Source organism: Paramisgurnus dabryanus, chromosome 21 (genome assembly GCF_030506205.2).
Source record: "Paramisgurnus dabryanus chromosome 21, PD_genome_1.1, whole genome shotgun sequence".
In the NCBI taxonomy this organism is placed as follows: domain Eukaryota; kingdom Metazoa; phylum Chordata; class Actinopteri; order Cypriniformes; family Cobitidae; genus Paramisgurnus; species Paramisgurnus dabryanus.
In genome coordinates, this window is record NC_133357.1 from 3,330,226 (window position 1) to 3,349,219 (window position 18,994).

The 18,994-nt window shown below is 35.5% G+C and overlaps 1 protein-coding gene across 2 annotated transcripts in view; it reads right to left on the minus strand.

The window, feature by feature from the left end:
• Window positions 1-713: 713 nt before the first annotated feature.
• The window catches only part of spryd3 (SPRY domain containing 3), a 61,107-nt gene continuing 42,826 nt past the window's right edge, over window positions 714-18,994 (minus strand). For both annotated transcript variants that reach the window (XM_065285304.1, XM_065285303.1), the window contains exons 8-11: window positions 13,538-13,595; window positions 5,035-5,154; window positions 4,806-4,939; window positions 714-2,029 (exon numbers count right to left, since the gene is read on the minus strand). In XM_065285304.1, the coding sequence (XP_065141376.1) occupies window positions 1,895-2,029; window positions 4,806-4,939; window positions 5,035-5,154; window positions 13,538-13,595 (447 nt within the window). In that variant the 3' untranslated portion in view covers window positions 714-1,894. The remainder of the gene's footprint in view (window positions 2,030-4,805; window positions 4,940-5,034; window positions 5,155-13,537; window positions 13,596-18,994) is intronic.

Consider the following 18,994-nt stretch of genomic DNA (forward strand, 5'->3'; position numbering starts at 1 on the left):
TTTTACAGGATGAGTCACATTGTGTATAATATTAAATCCTTGACCTTTCATTTCTAGTGTAACAAACATCCCAAATATCACTACCATTGATTATCATTTATTTCTTTACTCATATTTTGATTGTACCGCTTTAAGGTTTAAAGGGATAGTAGACTTTAAAATGAAAATTCTGTCATCATTTACTCATCCTCATGTTGATCTTAACCTGTATGAATTTCTTTTTTCTTATGAACACAAAATAAGATATTTTAAGAAATGATAGTAAACACACAGCAAATAGTAACCATTGACTTCCATAGTAGGAATAAAAAAATGATGGAATTTAATAGGTACCGTCAACTGTGTGCTTACCATCATTTGTCAAAATATTTTCTTTAACATTTATCACAATACTTCCCAAATATGTTTTATTCCTACTATGGCAGTCAATGGTCACTTACTGCTGTGTGTTTACCATCATTTCTCAAAATATCTTCTTTTGTGTTCATAAGAAAAAAGAAATTCATACAGGTTTAGAACAACATCAGGATTAGAAAATTATAATTTAAAAGTCAACTATCCCTTTAAATATATATATTTTTTTAATCGATGTTTTCAGAATAACTTTCTTATTATCAATAGTGAAGTTATGTACCATTGTAGCAATATATCACTTTTAACATCCTTTAAAACACTTGAACAGCCTAAGAGAAACAGACACCGGAACAAAGTAATACAGAGAACAGTTTAATAATATAATCAATTAACAGATATGCAAATGCAATGTATATGAAGACATTTCAGATAACCTGTATTGAAGGGGACAAAAGTAGATTTGGCAAAGATATGTAAAAGGACAGATATTGCAGCGGTGAACTGTGCAAACCAGCGTTTGGAGGGCAGCAGGTTTATAACCGCTCGCCCATCACTCCCATCTTTAAAGTGCTTGTGGTATTCGTGAACCGGACTAGTTCACATTACAGCAGACGACGTCTGTATAAACAGCTCAATGTTTCAAAACTAAATCAAATGTGTGCTTGCAAAATCTGATAAAATATCTGTGAGATGAGAAAACCCAAGGTAACTAAATACAGAAGATGAATTGCTTTGTTAAGCTGCATTTATATATGGATTTATTTATAAAACTCAAACAAGCCTATTGAGTTTGTACTCGTTCGCTCTTTTTATTGCAATGTACCTAATGACAGACGACAGCGTAAGATATACATCTGGAGACAATTCACGGACATCACTATTAGCAAATTCTCCGTGCTGTTTATTGGCACCGACAGAAATAATAGCAAAAGTGGCACTTGATTAAATGTGACATTCAGGACGAAGTAAAACATGACCATAACACGCTGTCATGAACATCAAGATTCATCCGTGTGATTCATCAAAGGAAGTGTTTGTGGAAAATTGTGACATACGGTCAAGTATGAGAGATCGGGTGCGATACTGAACTCGACCCAGATGAAAAAAAAATCAAGAGTAGCCGTTTTCTGCCTTGTCGTCGATTATTCACTACAGTTTTTGTAGCAGCCAATACATACCTTTACATATGTACACGTAGATTAAAAATATATAGTTGATATTTTTGAATAAACTTTAGCTCATACAATGTAAATATTTCTGTCATCAGGCTGTTTTGAGGCCTGATGTTTTAAATATGTCCATACCATAACCGCCTTATGGTTTCACAGTAAACCGTTAAGAAAGCGAACAGTAAAGAGGTTTAAGTCATGCACCGAGGTTACGTGTTAATATTTTAAGTGCTTCCTCAAACGCAAAATATGTGGACTTTCATACAAAAATAAGTCTTGCACTTCTCTGTCCTTAAACTTCAGCTTTGTTAGTCCGGTTGAAGGTGATTGGCTGACGGCGATGATTTAGATATGAAGTGGTTTCTAGTAGGTTATCCGCTGAGAGGATGGAGGTCCACCTTTACCTTCTCCCCACTGCTGAGCATACCGATAGTGGGGTAAAATCCTCCGGCCGGAACCACCACCTCCCTCCTGCCGATGATCTTGCCGTTCCGGGTAAAAAATACCTGGATGAGCACAGAGGGGCGTCAGCGAGTCAGCATATTTGAGGGAGTGTGAGTCAGCATTTCCATTGCTGAGGGCTGATACAGGGCACTCGACGGTCAAAACGCTGGATACTTTGGAGGAACTGTAAAGCTGTGATGAACGCGATAGGAACGCTGCGAACATCTGTTTTTGAGCATTAAGCCTTTCCAGACTGCCTCAAATAATGTTAAATAAATTATAAAACATTTTGCTCTGACAACCTAAGGTTTTTCATATGAAAACCTTAACTTTCACCCAGTGGGCAGAGATGTGCGGTTGAGCCATCATGCACGATGAGTCAAGAGCCAAACGTTATGTGATTACAGTCGCAGTTTTTGGCACCGGGACTCTTGATAACATAACAGCCCACTTGGAGACCTTAATGCATTCGTCTCGTGTGAGGTTAAAACATTTAACTTGATAAATGAATGTTAAACAAACTTAAAACTAAAATAATGATGGTTAATTTATTCAGCTGTCAGACTAAAGCTTCGAGGTTGTTCATTGAAAAGTAGAAATTGTTTAAGTTATAAGACGAGGGTATACGATAAATCCGGTAACACTTTGCTTGAAGGGGTTTTTATAAGACTGACATCACACATTCATAATCATGACATAAACATGAAGGAGATTTATGCACGTTTATGTACATTAAGTATCATTTGTTAAATGATGTCATTTTTAATGCATAGATGATATTGTTTGAGATGTCTTTGTCATGACAACTTGACATTAACCAATACATCATAACTTGTCATGACAACTTAACTGAATATTTTTCTTGACCTTAACTACAGTGGTACAAATATAATCTGTCATTAAAATGTCATTAAAGAAATATTCAATTTTCTTAAAAGAAAAATCCAGATAATTTACTCACCACCATGTCATCCAAAATGTTGATGTCTTTCTTTGTTCAGTCGAGAAGAAATTATGTTTTTTTGAGGAAAACATTGCAGGATTTTTCTCATTTTAATGGACTTTAATAGAGCCCAACATTTAATACTTAACTCAACACTTAACAGTTTTTTTCAAAGGAGTTTCAAAGTACTATAAACAATCCCAAACGAGGCATAAGGGTCTTATCTAGCAAAACGATTGTCATTTTTGACAAGAAAAATAAAAAATATGTACTTTTAAACCACAACTTTTCGTCTAGATCCGGTCCAGCGCGACCTAACGTAAATGCGTAGTGACGTAGGGAGGTCACGTGTTACATATATAAAACGCACATTTGCGGACCATTGTAAACAATAAACTGACACAAAGACATTAATTAGTATCAGTTGACATACAACAACGTAGGAACGCTCCTTGTTCTCAACACTTGTAAACACTGGGGCGGAGTTTCGCGTTCGTCCTCTGTGACCTCTTGACGTCATGACGTATTGCGTGGGGTCACGCTGACGCATCACGACCAGATCTAGACGAAAAGTTGTGGTTTAAAAGTGTATATTTTTTATTTTTCTTGTCAAAAATGACAATCGTTACGCTAGATAAGACCCTTATGCCTCGTTTGGGATCGTTTAGAGTCCTTTGAAACTCGTGTTCAACTTGTGTTGAGTTAAGTATTAAATGTTGGCCTCTATTAAAGTCCATTAAAATGAGAAAAATCCTGCAATGTTTTCCTCAAAAAACATAATTTCTTCTCGACTGAACAAAGAAAGACATCAACATTTTGGATGACATTGTGGTGAGTAAATTATCTGGATTTTTCTTTTAAGAAAATGGACTAATCCTTTAAGTGTTACTACTCTGTCAAAAAGTTTTATAACTGCGTCATGAATATTCTTCAGTTCATAGTGTTTTTTTTTTAAGTTTCCTCCATGTGTTTAAGAAAAAAATAAATCATCTAATAATAATAATAATAATAATAAAAATTGATAAAATGATATTTTATTGCATTTAGAGACAGATTCACCTAAAATTAAATGAAAACAGTACCATAATGGTTTAAGCCATGCAGTGTTGGGTCCATATCGCAAAAAAGTTTATTAAATTAAATTAAATTGATTAAAAAAAAATTCAGAACCCTCTGTGTGAGGAAGAACAAGTTCTGTTAGTTGTTAGTTTTAAAGTATTGTGCACATACATAAAGTTAAGTTTAATCTTTTGACGTGTCTGTTGCATTTTGTTAAGGTATTTAAAATTATTTGACAGTATTAACACTTAATGACATTTAAATGACAGTTTAATGTAATGTTAACCCATAAAGCTAGGTAGTTTCTTAAGTTTGATAATTATTCTGCTATGTCATGTTTATGACAGATTTATGACAAGTTATGATGTATTGGTTATTGTCAAGTTGTCATAACAAAGACATTTCAAACAATATCATCTTTGTGTTAAAAATGACATTATCAAACAAATGACACTTGAAGAGTTTCATCGCAAAACAAGATAACTCCTTTTTTTTCCTCAGAAATCTCGTTTTTTGGTTGTGCATTCCAAATAATATTCCAATTCAACTGCAGTTTTTTTTTTATTTAAACCTTCATAACTTAAAAAATACAGCTAAGTAGCACCATAAAACAAAATAATACCATAATAATAAACATGTTTTGACAAAAATGTTAAAAACGGAGTTATCTCGTTTTGCTACGAAACTCTTCACTTAATGACAGTTGTCATACACATGCATATAATCTCCTTCTTGTTCATGACATGTGTCATGTCAGTCTTATGAACACCCCTTCAAGAAAAGTGTTACCATAAATCCCAAAAATTTCTTTCTGTAGGTACGTATGCATTTCTCACCATAACTTTCCGGCCATCGTGTTCTTGTTCTGGGTCATCTCCTTCTTCTTCATCTTCGTCGTTCAAATACAATAAATTTTCGACGCGGCCCTGCTTCGGTCGTACGTCTGCAGCATCCCAGTCATCGATTTCATCTGACGGAGAAATGCATGTAAAATATATAAATTTATAACAAATGCCATGGCAAAATAAGAGTCCTTTCTGATCAGCATCTTTACTGCACTCTCACCTTCAAAGTCCAGCATGTAGTCCCTGGGAAACATTATTCCACAGCCCATGATGTCGCCTTCGAAACAGCGTGGCCCAAACTGGTCTCCAACTCCACTGCCATGAAAGATCTTCCCATCATCTGCGAAACAACAAAAATAGAGATTAAGAGTTTTAGACATATAGTATCTAGTAAACAGATTATACTTAAGTGATTCTGACCGGTCCAGAAACTTTTTGGAAAAAGTCAAACACTACCACAATAACAAACTGGCAGGTGAAAAATAGAGATTGTTCACATCACTATAAATCAATTATTTATCAATAATCGATGTGATTTTGTAATCAATATAAAATCAATATTTAAAGGATTAGTCCATTTTCTTAAAAAAAAAAAAAAATCCAGACAATTTACTCACCACCAGGTCATCCAAAATGTTTATGTCTTTCTTTGTTCAGTCGAGAAGAAATTGTGTTTTTTGAGGAAAACATTCCAGGATTTTTCTCATTTTAATGGAGTTTAATGGACCCCAACATTTAAAACATAACTCAACACTTAAGAGTTTTTTTTCAACAGAGTTTCAAAGGACTCTAAACGTTCCCAAACGAGGCATAAGGGTCTTATCTAGCGAAACGATTGTCATTTTATGACAAGAAAAATAAAAAATATGCACTTTTAAACCACAACTTCTCGTCTATCTCCGGTCATGAAAAGCGCCAGGATGACATGGTGATGAGTAAATAATCTGAAATTTTTTAAGAAAATTGACTAATCCTTTAAAACTAAAATAACTAACTTCCCGTAATGACCGACACCCAGTGTTCACGAAAGAGTGCGTTTCCACTGTATTACGTGGCATATTGACCTACGTGCAAAGAACAAAACAAAACCGCAGTCAGGAAATTAAAATCTAAAACTGGGATTTTTTTCAGTGTTCGTCACTACGCCACTGCGTCTTGTGGTGTCCATTATGAAGCTTGGAAAAACAAGTATATTTACTATTATAATTCAGATGTGTTTATCACCGGCCAGATTGATATTGTGGTATTGTTCACATGATTATACATTCATTAGTGCTTTTGCATGTTACTGTACACTGCAAAAAATTATTTTCAAGAAAAAAGATTTGTAGCATTTTTGTCTTGATTTCAGTAAAAATATATAAAAGTTCTTAAATTAAGATGCTTTTTATTGATGAGCAAAACGACCCAAGAAAATAAGTCTTGTTTTTAGACCAAAAATATAAAATTTAAGTGATTTTGTGCATAAAACAAGCAAAAAAATCTGCCAATGGGGTAAGCAAAAAAATCTTGAATATTTTTCTTAAACACTAAATTCAAGAAAAATGTAAGAAAAATTTGCTTACCCCATTTGCAGATTTTTTTGCTTGTTTTATGCACAAAATCACTTAAAGTTGATATTTTTGGTCTAAAAACTAGACTTATTTTCTTGGGTCGTTTTGCTCATCAAGAAAAAGCATCTTAATTTTTAGATATTTTTACTGAAAACAAGACAAAAATACTAAGAATTTTTTTCTTGAAAATCATTTTTGCAGTATAGCTCAACTGGTAGAGTATTGTGTTAGCAATGCAAAGGTAATAAAATGTCTAGATTGAATGCACTGCAAGTCACTTTAGATAAAAGATAATCTGCCAAATGTGTGAATGTAAAATTAGCGTTAAAGGGATAGTTCAGGAAAAAATTTAAATTACCCCATGATTTATTTACCCTCAACCCATCTGAGATGTATAAGATTATCTTTTTTCACATGAAAACAATCAGAGTTATATTAGATAATTTCTTGGCTGATCCAAGCTTTATAATGGAAGTAAATGGTGCTTTTGATTTGAAGCCCAAAAAAGTCCATCCATCCTTCACAGAAGTAATACACACGGCTTCAGAGGGTTAATAAAGGCCATCTCAATCGATGTGATTTTGTAATAAAATAATAATATTTAAAACTTTTCAAACTAAAATAACTAGCTTCTGGTAACGGCCAACGCCCAGTGTTCATGAAAGAGTGCGTTTCAAGTGTATGACGTGGCATACTGACCAACGTGCAAAGAACAAAACAAAACACAAGGCAGGAAATAGAAATCAAAATCTGGGATTTTTTCCATGTTTGTCACTACGCCACTGCGTCTTGTGGGCTTCAAATCAAAAGCACCATTTATTACCATTATGAAGCTTGGAACAACAAGGACATTTACTTTTATAATTCAGATGTGTTTATCAGCGGCCAGACTGATATTGTGGTATTGTTCACATGATTATACATTCATTATTGCTTTTGTATGTTACTGTAGCTCAACTGGTAGAGTATTGTGTTATCAATGCATAGGTAATAAAATGTCTAGTTTGAATGCACTGCAAGTCGCTTAAGATAAAAGATAATCTGCCAAATGTGTGAATGTAATATAGCGTTAAAGAAATAGTTCAGCCAAAAATAAAAATTACCCCATGATTTATTTACCCTCAACCCATCTGAGATGTTTAAAATTATCTTTTTTCACATGAACACAATCAGAGTTATATTGGATAATGTCTTGACTGTTCCAAGCTTTATAATGGAAGTAAATGGTGCTTTTGATTTGAAGCCCAAAGAAGTCCATCCATCCTTCACATAAGTAATTCACACAGCTCCATAGGGTTAATATCCAAAGAGGTCAAATTGTCTCCAGGACATACTTTTTAAAAAGTTTTGCTTTTGTGTCTTCTTTCTCTGTTTGTGCAAAAAAAGATGTTTATGGTAAGGGTCTAGGACAAGGACAGATGCGCGAGACAGAGATGGACCGTGTCATCTTGCGCACACACGCGTCTCCGTCCAGCTTCCAAGCTATATTCAAGCACGGACACATGCAGTACAAATGATTTCTCATACAAATGGTTACTTTACCAGACCGTCAGGGCAGCAATAATTTGCATCATTTACAGGCCATTCACAAATTAAGGATAGAAAAGTGGCTAAATGTCTGTAGGACCCGCAAAATGCATTAACTTTTTTCTTTCAACTGATAATTTTAATTGTTCAAGTTGTTGAAATTGAAAAAATGTTGAAGGAAATAATATTCACTTTACATGTTCGTAAAGTAATTTGCACTTGTTTGTATTGAAGATAAATAAATCATGCATGTTATTTAACAATACACCGCAAAACCGCGGGAATTTGTTGATTACGGACCGCGGTAAGAAAAAATCCAAACCGGCCCAGCCCTACCATATATTTTATATGAAAATAAATTCAATCATTTCGTGTTGTTGCTCGGGGGTGACGGGTCTTAAATTCGCAATATAAAAGCAGAGAGACATACCAGTATCTCTACAACAGGAGAGTCAGTCGAGTGTTTAAACATTGAATAGACCAAGAATTCATGTTTTTAACCTTTTTAAGCGATAGTTTAAAATGTCACAACTGTTCCTTTGGTGTAGCAATTTTTAATGGACTTGTTTGAGTTTTTATTGCAACACGTCAAGCTTCACGCGGTCCGACAGTCAGCAGCATCTTTATCATTCGGCACATTTTAAGTTAATTGAACAAACATAGAATTTACATATTAAACAATTACATTTATTCAGTACTGTTTTCGTTTTATGAAAATATTATTACATCGCTTCTTACGCACTAGATGGAGACATGAGCTTATGAAATTATTTGCTAATTTTAAAATAATTTGCTTTTTCAATTTAAACATAACAAAAGTGCATGCAAATACATTAAGAACTATTATAATAGGGCTGGGTATCGATTCAGATGTTCCAGATCGATTCGATTCTCAATTAGATTTTCAATTCCGCTTCCCAGACCAATTTTTATACTCTGTTCTCGATTCGACTCAATGAATATAGATTTAATACAAATAAATACTATTTATAAAAAAGAACAGTAAACAGCAGTTTACAAGTGGGTAATTAATTAAAAGAAATTAAAAGCCAAACACTATCGTCATCGTCTTGCTTGCAAAATCTTAAATGCTTCCATACCTCTGACTTTTTATGTGAAGGTGGCATCAATGTCGACGAAGCACCTGAAACCGCCATTTTAAGCACTGAATGAATGAATTACAGACTCGCCTCTCGCGAGAGGGTGACATCTAGTGGAGAAGACTCGTAATTAGATTAACGTTAATCTTACGTTCAGTGTTTGCTGGGAAAAAAATCGATTCGTGGCCTTTGAGAATCGATTTTAAATCGACTACGTAAAAAAACCCAACAACGATTAATCGAAAATCTATTTTTTTGCCCAGCACTATAATATAAACATTAACTAATAAGAAGTTTATGTCTATATATTCTGTACTGCAATTGAATTTTTTAAATAATATATAGTAGCAAAATAAATAAATTAGCATATTTTTATCAGCATAATATTAGTTATGTTTGAACAATTATTGTATTTATTGTTCACTGCCAGTGATGGATGTGTGTATACAGATCATGAGTGCACGTGCGCAACATACATATTCGGCTCTTGTGCGTGGATTATGGTTAAAAAAAGGTTTTTTAGAAATGTACTGCATTTGTAACAGCTATTATTGCAACCCCTAACTGCACACATTATGCCGGTCTTCCTGGATTTCATAATAAACATTAAAAAAGCCAGTCAAAACAACACACTCGTGTCCATCGCAATACGACTACAAATAGCTTTAGTGGCACACCGGAAGTCTTACACAAAGCTCAAATATGGCGGCACCCACATTTACGTCGAAACTAAGGTGGATACATCGAGGATAGCTTCAGGGTGAGTAAATCATAGGAGAAATAAAATATTTGGGTGAACTGGCACTTTAAATATTTACTACACTGCAAAAAATTATTTTCAAGAAAAGAAATTCTTAGTATTTTTGTCTTTTTTTCAGTAAAAATATCAAAAAATTCTTAAATTAAGATGCTTTTTCTTGATGAGCAAAACGACCCAAGAAAATAAGTCTAGTTTTTAGACCAAAACTCAAATTTAAGTGATTTTGTGCATAAAACAAGCAAAAAAATCTGCCAATGGGGTGAGCAAAAAAAAATATTGAAAATTTTTCTTAAAACACTAAATTCAAGAAAAATTGCTTACCCCATTGGCAGATTTTTTTGCTTGTTTTATTCACAAAATCACTTAAATTTGATATTTTTGTTCTAAAAACTAGACTTATTTTCTTGGGTCATTTTGCTCATTAAGAAAAAGCATCTTAATCTAATAAATTTTAGATATTTTTACTGAAAACAAGACAAAAATACTAAGAATGTTTTTTCTTAAATGTTTTTTTGCAGTGTATGCAACTAAGCTCTAAATTTAAAGTTAAAAAAAAATCAACCCTCAGAATTTTGGTTATAGAAACAATCAATGGATCTTTAGTAGCGCTACAGGACAGTAATGAAGGCTTAAAATCCAAACATCTGCATGAGTCTGCAAGTCAAAATCCAGCACTATGTATGAATGAAGACATTATGAATCACTGGTACACTTAAGTGTTTGTTGCAAGCGACAGTCCTGGTGTGAACCTGAACACACAGAGCATTCCTGACACATTTGCTCTTAATGATCCAAAGATGTCTTGCACGCTTCGCCCAGAGTCAGGAACGAGCTCTCGTGCTTCTCTATGTTTCTTTCTCCTAAAGACGGGGCAATGTTCCTTATGTAACGAGATAACAAAACAAAGAAAGACAACAACCATGAGCAAGCGAAAGAAAAACACGGAGAGGTTGCCTGCGGACACAAACCCCACTGCGGTGCGCGGCTGGTAAATATTTACGGAGTTGTCATGGGACCCGTCCCGGCTCAGGATACCGTTTAAACATCCCTATCTGAACGCGGGGAGGGAGATGAAGACACTGTATCATTATGACTCCCATGTGGGTCCCTGACCCAGCGCTGCATTCCCAAACACCTTAGTCGCCGTGAGAGAGGAAGGTGGCTAAAAATAGACGAGGGGCTCACGCTCTCTCTCCCCGGCCTTTCCGGAGAGGTTTCCGTTCCTTTGGCACCCGAGCTGACGGGAAACGGGAGTGCAGAGTGGGTTTTCCCTCGAACGATGGAGGTTTTCCTGGAGCTGGGATTCTGGATCGCTTCCGCAAACAAGAAGGGGTTTATGAGGCTCAGGGCAGAATATGGAAAAGCTATTTGGTTGTTTGTGTCATCGGTGGGTATCGCCATTTGAAGTAACTTTAACAGGCTCGGGTAGCCCGCTGTAGCCTACATACCTTATAATTAACACTATTTAATGCATCGCATTAATATAGAGACCAAGCATATGTATACATTTACGTATGCATGAGCAAAACAATTAGAAGAGAAATCAAACAAATCCAATAGCAATTTGGGGCAACTTGGGAGTGGATGGCTGTAACTTGTGGGATCCCACCCCAACTTCAGTCCATCACATTTTCACCGCCACACATTGTATAAATTTAGCGGACTGCCTTTCAACTTCATCAAACTGAGATACAGCCGTCCTTGTCTATCCTGTAAAGGGGATGCTGACCGCAGCGCAACATATCAATGATCCTGACAGCGACCGTCCGTGCCCATATGTGAGGATTCTGAGTCATGGATGTGGGTAACATATAGATCAGGGTAGGACAATGAGTCACGCCCCCCTAATCTGACCCGCGTGTGAGCTAATGCCAAACCTCCATCAACAGATATGACACGCACCATCAATGTAGCACCTTAAAAGTCAACAGGAGGGCCTCCAGGTGCCAATGATGAAGTGCACCACCCTGATGTGAGTAATGATATGACTGAATTATTCTCGCAATAGTAGGCCTGGGTGAATTCACGAACAAATAAGCAATCTTCCATCGGTTTGTTGGGTAATTATGGGTGTCAACCTTAAGAAAGGGGCATTGATGTGTGTACAAGGATGAATTGGTAGTTGGGTAGTGGAGTAAGTAAATCAAGCATAATGAGGCAAACCGAAATATTACGGAAAACAGAATCTATCAAAGTCCCGGGTAACAATAAGATTGATGAGAGAGATGTTAAGGCGTGTACATCGCATCTCTGTGCACATCGGAGCCAAAATGTAAGACCTCAAATAACCCTCCATCAGGAACGTAGTTATTAACAGACCAGAAGCTGTATTTAAATACATCAAAATGAAAGTTTCATACATTTTCATTCATACAATGACACACTGACTAATCTGTTGTGTGGAGTGACATGAGGGCATGAAGGGCTGCTGGAGTGTTAAGATTGTCATCTATACATTGTACGGTCTTATCCAGTATCGACTTCCTTTAGGCTGCTTTGAAAGACCCGTGGAGTCAGATAGGGCTATTTATGCTGTTGTGATTTAAAGAGGATCTGATTTTAATCAGTCATCTCATCTCTACAATCCTCTTATCGGGATCCAGTCCCACCACACACTGTAGAGATGGTGCCCATAGATGTATAAGTTTGAATGGAAGAGAGCAGCCAAGTGACGATGATGATCCTCACCTATAGGAATTCTGTGTAATCCATGCATGAACAGTGGTAAGAACGCAACCAGAGATGATGAAATGGAAAAATCCAAAACAAACTTTATGTAAACAGGATCTGGATGTGTGGAATTTTTGCAAATGGGATTTGATGTGGGACAGCTTATGTGGGTTGCAAAGACTCAAATTGGATCTATACTTGTTTTACTTATAATCACATAAATTTTATTTTTATTAAAATATTTGTTATTATTTTGTAATGTTATACACTGCAAAAAAATGATTTTTAAATAAAACAATTTCTTAGTATTTTTGTATTGTTTTCTATAAAAAGATCTAAAAATTCTTAAATTAAGATGCTTTTTCTTGATGAGCAAAACGACCCAAAAAAAATAAGTCTAGTTTTTAGACCAAAAATATCAAATTTAAGTGATTTTGTGCATAAAACAAGCAAAAAAATCTGCCAATGGGGTAAGCAAATTTTTCTTTAATTTAGTATTTAAGAAAAATGTTTAAGATTTTTTTGCTTACCCCATTGTCAGATTTTTAAAAAGAATTCTTGAATATTTTTACTGAAAACAAGACAAAAAATCATTTTTTGCAGTGTAGTGATCATATATAATTGTTTCTCAGTCTCTTTAATAGAATACATCCAGTAAATACAAGAAATGTGTATAAAGTATTAAAAACAGCATAAAAGTACAAGCTGAAGTGTGAAGTATTTAAGATAAACTCTCCTTCCACTTGAGCAATAGCAGGAAACTGCGGGATCTCTTAAACCTAAATAAAATTAAATCCTTATTTCCAATTTTTAATAAATTAATCTTTTCACTTCATTCTGCTCAAAAACGCTCAAGATGTGTTTAGTGCCAAGAGAGGTCACACTAAACACCGACGGTGCCTAAAGAAGACATTTAGTCCTGAAAATTTTTTTTTTTTACATATTTCATGCATTTTCTGTTTGTATTTTCATAAAATAGATTGAAAAATAAATATGGATGGACACTAAAACTTCTAAATCAACAAGTCTGGTGGTGGTGGCCTTAGACTTTTTCACAGTACTGTATGCACTTTAAATAAATACAATGGAAAACAGGAAGTTTTAGGGACTCACCTGCATGATAGGCAACAGAACCTCGACTCCAGCCCGGATGCCGGTTCTTTGGATAATCCTAAAAAATAAGAAAAAAATCAACAATCTATATTTTAATAAAAAGTTATTGTGTTAGAAAGTAATAAATGTTCGTCTAGCAATGTTTGTCCTTTTATTTATTATTAATATGCATGCAGGTAGTCTTTTGTAAATGTAATATAATAGCTCAGTTTTATTATATAAAACCAGTTATTTAGTGCCAGTCATCTTATGATCTACATGCATTTATGTTCAATCTGTTGTCTTACTGAAGTTTATTGTATTTGTCTCTTAAAGCATCAGACTGAGAATGATGTTCATCAGCATGAAGGACACACCAGCAAACACATACAGACAACAGCTGCTAAAACCTTTTAGCAACAATTGCATTTTACATACTTGATGACTAAATGTAAAGTAAATACAGAATGGCAATGCTTTTATTATTATTATATATTGACCTTTAACTTTATTAATAAAATAGTGTTTAATTAGCACGTTTCTGTGTTTTTCTTTGGAACAGACATTGGTAAAGATTTTATTTTATTTTATTGGTATTGAATGTCCTTTTTTTGATACCGTGAGAACACTATTCCCATACACTGCAAAAAATTTCTCTCTTACTGTTATTATGCTCATCAAGAAAATACATCTTGATTTAAGTATTTTTTTGGATATTTGTACTGAAAACAAGACAAAAATACTAAGGAAATAAGTCTAGTTTTTAGACAAAACATATACAATTTAAGTGAATTTGTGCTTAAAACATGCAAAAAATTTAATAAAATCTGCCAATGGGCTCAGAAAACCTTTAAGTGTATAAGAAAAAATTCAAGATTTTTTCTTATCCCATTGTCAGACTTTTTTGCTTGTTCTAAGCAAAAATTAACTTTAATTTTATGTTTTTTTTATGTTTAAAAACTAGACTTATTTCTTTGGATATCTTAGAAAGAATTTTTAGATATTTGTACTCAAAACAAGACAAACCACTAAGTAAGAAAGTAATTTTGTGCAGGTAAAATATCAAATACTGAAAATATTTACATACAGTGACAGTATCAAATGCGATCGCAAACATGAACTCACATTTAAACTAATATGGTGAAGATATAAATCATTGTTTGGCTGTAGAAATGTAGCTGCAAGCGTTATGTATTTTGCGTACAGACGAATCACGCCAGCAAAAACATGAGGAACAGCCAATATTCTGATATGATCTAGGAATGACTCCAAGGTAATTCATTCATACAGACACTATCAAGTTTACAATAAACATTAACAATAAAATGAGCAAAATTAACAATATTATAAAGGTTATAGCTAGTGTAACTAAGTGCTGTAACTAATAACAGATCAACATCAGCCAGCATGAAAAAAATTGTCAATTTATGTTAAAGCTGCAGTCTGTAAGTTATGTTACTTATGCAGGATACTAGGGGTGTAACGGTACGTGTATTCGTACCAGACAGTTTCGGTACAGGACTTTCGGCACGGTGCACATGTGCACCCAATGGCCAAATGCAATCTTTTATGTGCAGAACATAGGTCAATATATTCGTGTTTCAACCCGAACATACTAAGTGCCGGAAGTCTCCGCGTTCAGCGCAAGTCTTCTGTTAAACATATAACATAATTCGGCCCGCAGAAAGATTTTATTTACTTAGTTGTATATTCGGTTGATTATTGATGTAAACGTTTACTGGGCTGCTTACGTGTGTGTCTAAAAGTGCGTGTTAAACGCTTGTCAACACGCTGTTTTGTTCTTTCAAAAGTGCGTGAGAGGTTGCGCAACTCTCGTTGCTACGCAATCATGAGTCGCGCTTCTGTGATCAGATTTTTCATCTGCACCTCACGTGAATCATATCAGTGTCACAATGCCATCAGTTAATCTGGTCAGGACAGAGAAGAGCTGTAACCCGGGCTTACTCAGCTGTTACTCAGCTGCGGAGGGGTTCGTTAGTTTAATTCACAGCTTACATTAAGATGCAAAAGATAAAATATGGCTATGTATGCAACTCACTCATCTCAATATGAGTGTATTATAAGTATATCATCATGTTGCTTGCTATGCAGTTACACACAGAGCAGTAATATTATTTTTATACAGAGATGGTACATAACCAATTAAATACTGTGACTTAAAAAAAAATCCAAAATAAATCAAAACAGAACATTTTTTGGTGGCAAAAATATAGGCTAATAGTTCATAAATGTATTCAGGAATAGTGCAAGGTTTTAGAAGAAAAAGTCTAAGAGAAGGTTTAGAAAAGATTTTCCTACTGTTATAAAATAATGTAAAAAAGTATGTTATTTAGTGGAGAACTTTGCAGCATTATTTTTTATTATTCTTTTTTATTTTATATATTTTTTTTTATTATATTTTAATTCAAAGTTTTTAAAAAAGTGTAAACAAATTGTTAAAATTTTTTTACTGTACTGAAAACAAAACCGTGGCTTCAAAGCCGAGGTACGAACCGAACAGTGATTTTTGCGTGCCATTACACCCCTACAGGATACGTATTAGGGGTGTAAATCAGATAGTTAATTGAGATAAGATACACTATCGATTATCTGCGCCAACAATGAGAGAACATCAAATATTTCTTCAACGCAATTACGATTCGATACGATTAATTTACAGATACTTTAATATTACGGGCCTAGTTAAGTAGTTACATTTTTAATAACTCATTAATGAAACCAAAATATATAACATGAATGTTTATTTCAACACTTTAAAAAAAGGCACAAACTCTGTCCCAATTTGGACATTAACAACAACAAACTAAGAAATTTTTTTTTATAATGAGGGAAAAAAATGTCCCATAAAATCAAGCTTGTCATGGCAACAGTCAAAGTCTTTTGTGTTTCAGCTGGTGCTGGCAAAGGTTTTCTGGCAATCTGTTTCCAAATACAAAATATTTCCAATCCTTTCGCTGTGTAATGCGTGCTTTGGCGGAAATGCATAGATGGACGTTACGTCAAAGAATGAGCACGCAGAGAGTGTAAAAATAAAGGAACCTCACATTGATATTTTATGCGTGGCATCGATGAATCGTTTTGTTAGAAATGTAATCGATGCATCGATCTATCTAAAAGTCCCACATTGCACCTTTTTAAGTCATATTTAACTTAATTTCTGTAATCTTGTTTTGGGATTACATTAAAACTGTTATGCTTAAGGTTTTGCCAAAGATATTTAGATTAATTTGCGATCTACATTAAGCATAAATCACAAAACTCTGTTTGGAAAAAGATACACATGATTCAAGTGTCAACCACAAAATCCCATTGGGAGAAAGTAAGACGACACTTTTAATATCCTTTGGTCTGTTTACCCACATGTGCAGTAAAGCTCGACCTCGTCTCCAGTGCTGCACGAGGCACAGAACTAAATTGTGAGGTTGTGCAACAAAGGGTAGGCATAATAACGCCTCGGGCAAATTTGACAAACAGCCCTAAACATGTACAGACAACGGAGCGTCACTCTGCAAATACACATCACCGCGTAAACTGTTTTCAAACATTACTTAATTTAGATGGAGTTTACATCTGCAGCCCGACGGGATAATAAAAAACAACATCTGCGTTCCAAATCGTGTGCGCGTACAAACGCACACCTACGCGAACACCTCCATACACAAGAAGCCATCAATCACTCGGCTTATCCCATAAACCCACATAACAGTTTTTTTAATTCATCAAATGAAATTATATACCCGTTTGAAAAAAGGAGCCGTTCATGCGTACACCATTTCTGCCCCCCCCTAAGGAGACTGCAAAAGCCATTAGAGAGAAGCATCGAGCTTCCAAGAAACACAAACAGTTGCGTATGTGTCCGTGCACGGGCCCTATCAGATCCACCTGGTGCTTTTATGTGCGTTACTCCAGCTACCTGCATTTCCACACTGTGGCAAAGTCAACAACTGCCGGTGGAGGCAGATGCACATCTCCACACAACATATAGCTCAGAGATTAGGCCAAGAGGGTACCGTCACCATGCGGGCGCTGTTAAAGGCAAGGAACGGTGTTTGTGCAAGCTTCTGTCATCGTGAAACAATAAACACGCAATGGAGCGATAGAAGAGGTCAGATACTTAAAGTTGCACTCTGTTTTAAAACTATAACAGGGTACGTGTTTCGATGGGAAGAGTTTTGGAGAGGCAGCTCATAATGAAGAGCAGAGGAAGTGGCGATGCAGGACGGAAAGGGTCAGAAGGTAACAAAGGTCGAATCCATTCACGTACTGTGGCCGGCGAGGCTCCGGTGCGCTCCACCCCTCATTACGGCCCAGACGATCTTTGTCCTGCATCCTAGCAACGCAGTTTACATCCGGACGCACACTTACGTATAAAAGGAAAGAGAGCTGGGTCTACGGCAGGCCGGGTTCAGAAGGGGTGAGGGTTTAATGATCGCAGATAAGAACTCCCATATGGGAGGACTAAAACCTGGACTGTTTCAGAGTAATTCAGCCCTGACACAGCAGGGATCCCATCACGGCCCAGGCAGATTGCCATCCCGCGGTTGTTTCTTATAAACAACACCAGACCCATAAGCCACTCGGACAGAGGTGACAGACGCGGCCTCGATGTTTTTACAGTTAACGACTGCATTGTTTGTAAATGTCTCTCCAGACACAGGATGCAGGGAACAGGGCTGACGTCCAATGGGAGTAAACAGCAATTAGGCAGCTATGCTTACCTGATATATGATACATAAGAAACAAAACTCAACACAGATGCACGGACACAAATGTTTCAAGTATACAAAAAAAAACTCTTGTTTATGGCATCAACCCGCCAGTGTGGAGACCTTGCACGATTCGACAGACTTGTTTACAGTATGCTGTCCTCAACCTTTGCCCTCCATGCTTTCTTATGGCCATATATAGATTGCAAGGAAAGCACAGTGATTTCACATTACTATGGTATCCATCCAAACGTGAAGCAAATCTTTAAAAAATTTGCAAGTTGATGGAGCAAATAACATTGGTATTGGTAACCAAGTAACAAACAGTAATAAAACAAGGCACGCTTAGAAAATGGAGACAGGACTGCATTTAGTTATAAATTTACTCGCAGTGCAGCTTGTAATGCCAAACCGAATGCTGTGCACAGAAGAAGAAATGCAGAATTTTAGATGTAGGCACTCACAGCAAGAGCATTGCGACGACGTCAATCCCCATATATGGGAAAGATAACAACAGCTAATACAGCTATACGATCACTCACGTGGGTTTATTGTTCGCTTTGTCAGAATTTATCCGGCAAATAAGTTTCCATCTCCCAGTATTCCCATTAACTCTTTTTCACAAAAACCACCTTAAGAGAGTTTAAAAACTTTTCTGGGAATTAAGCGATTTTTATATAAAATTTGGCGTTTTCATAAATCGTTTTTATGCAATACTTCAAAATGCGCATAAGATCGAGGTGATGGAAAC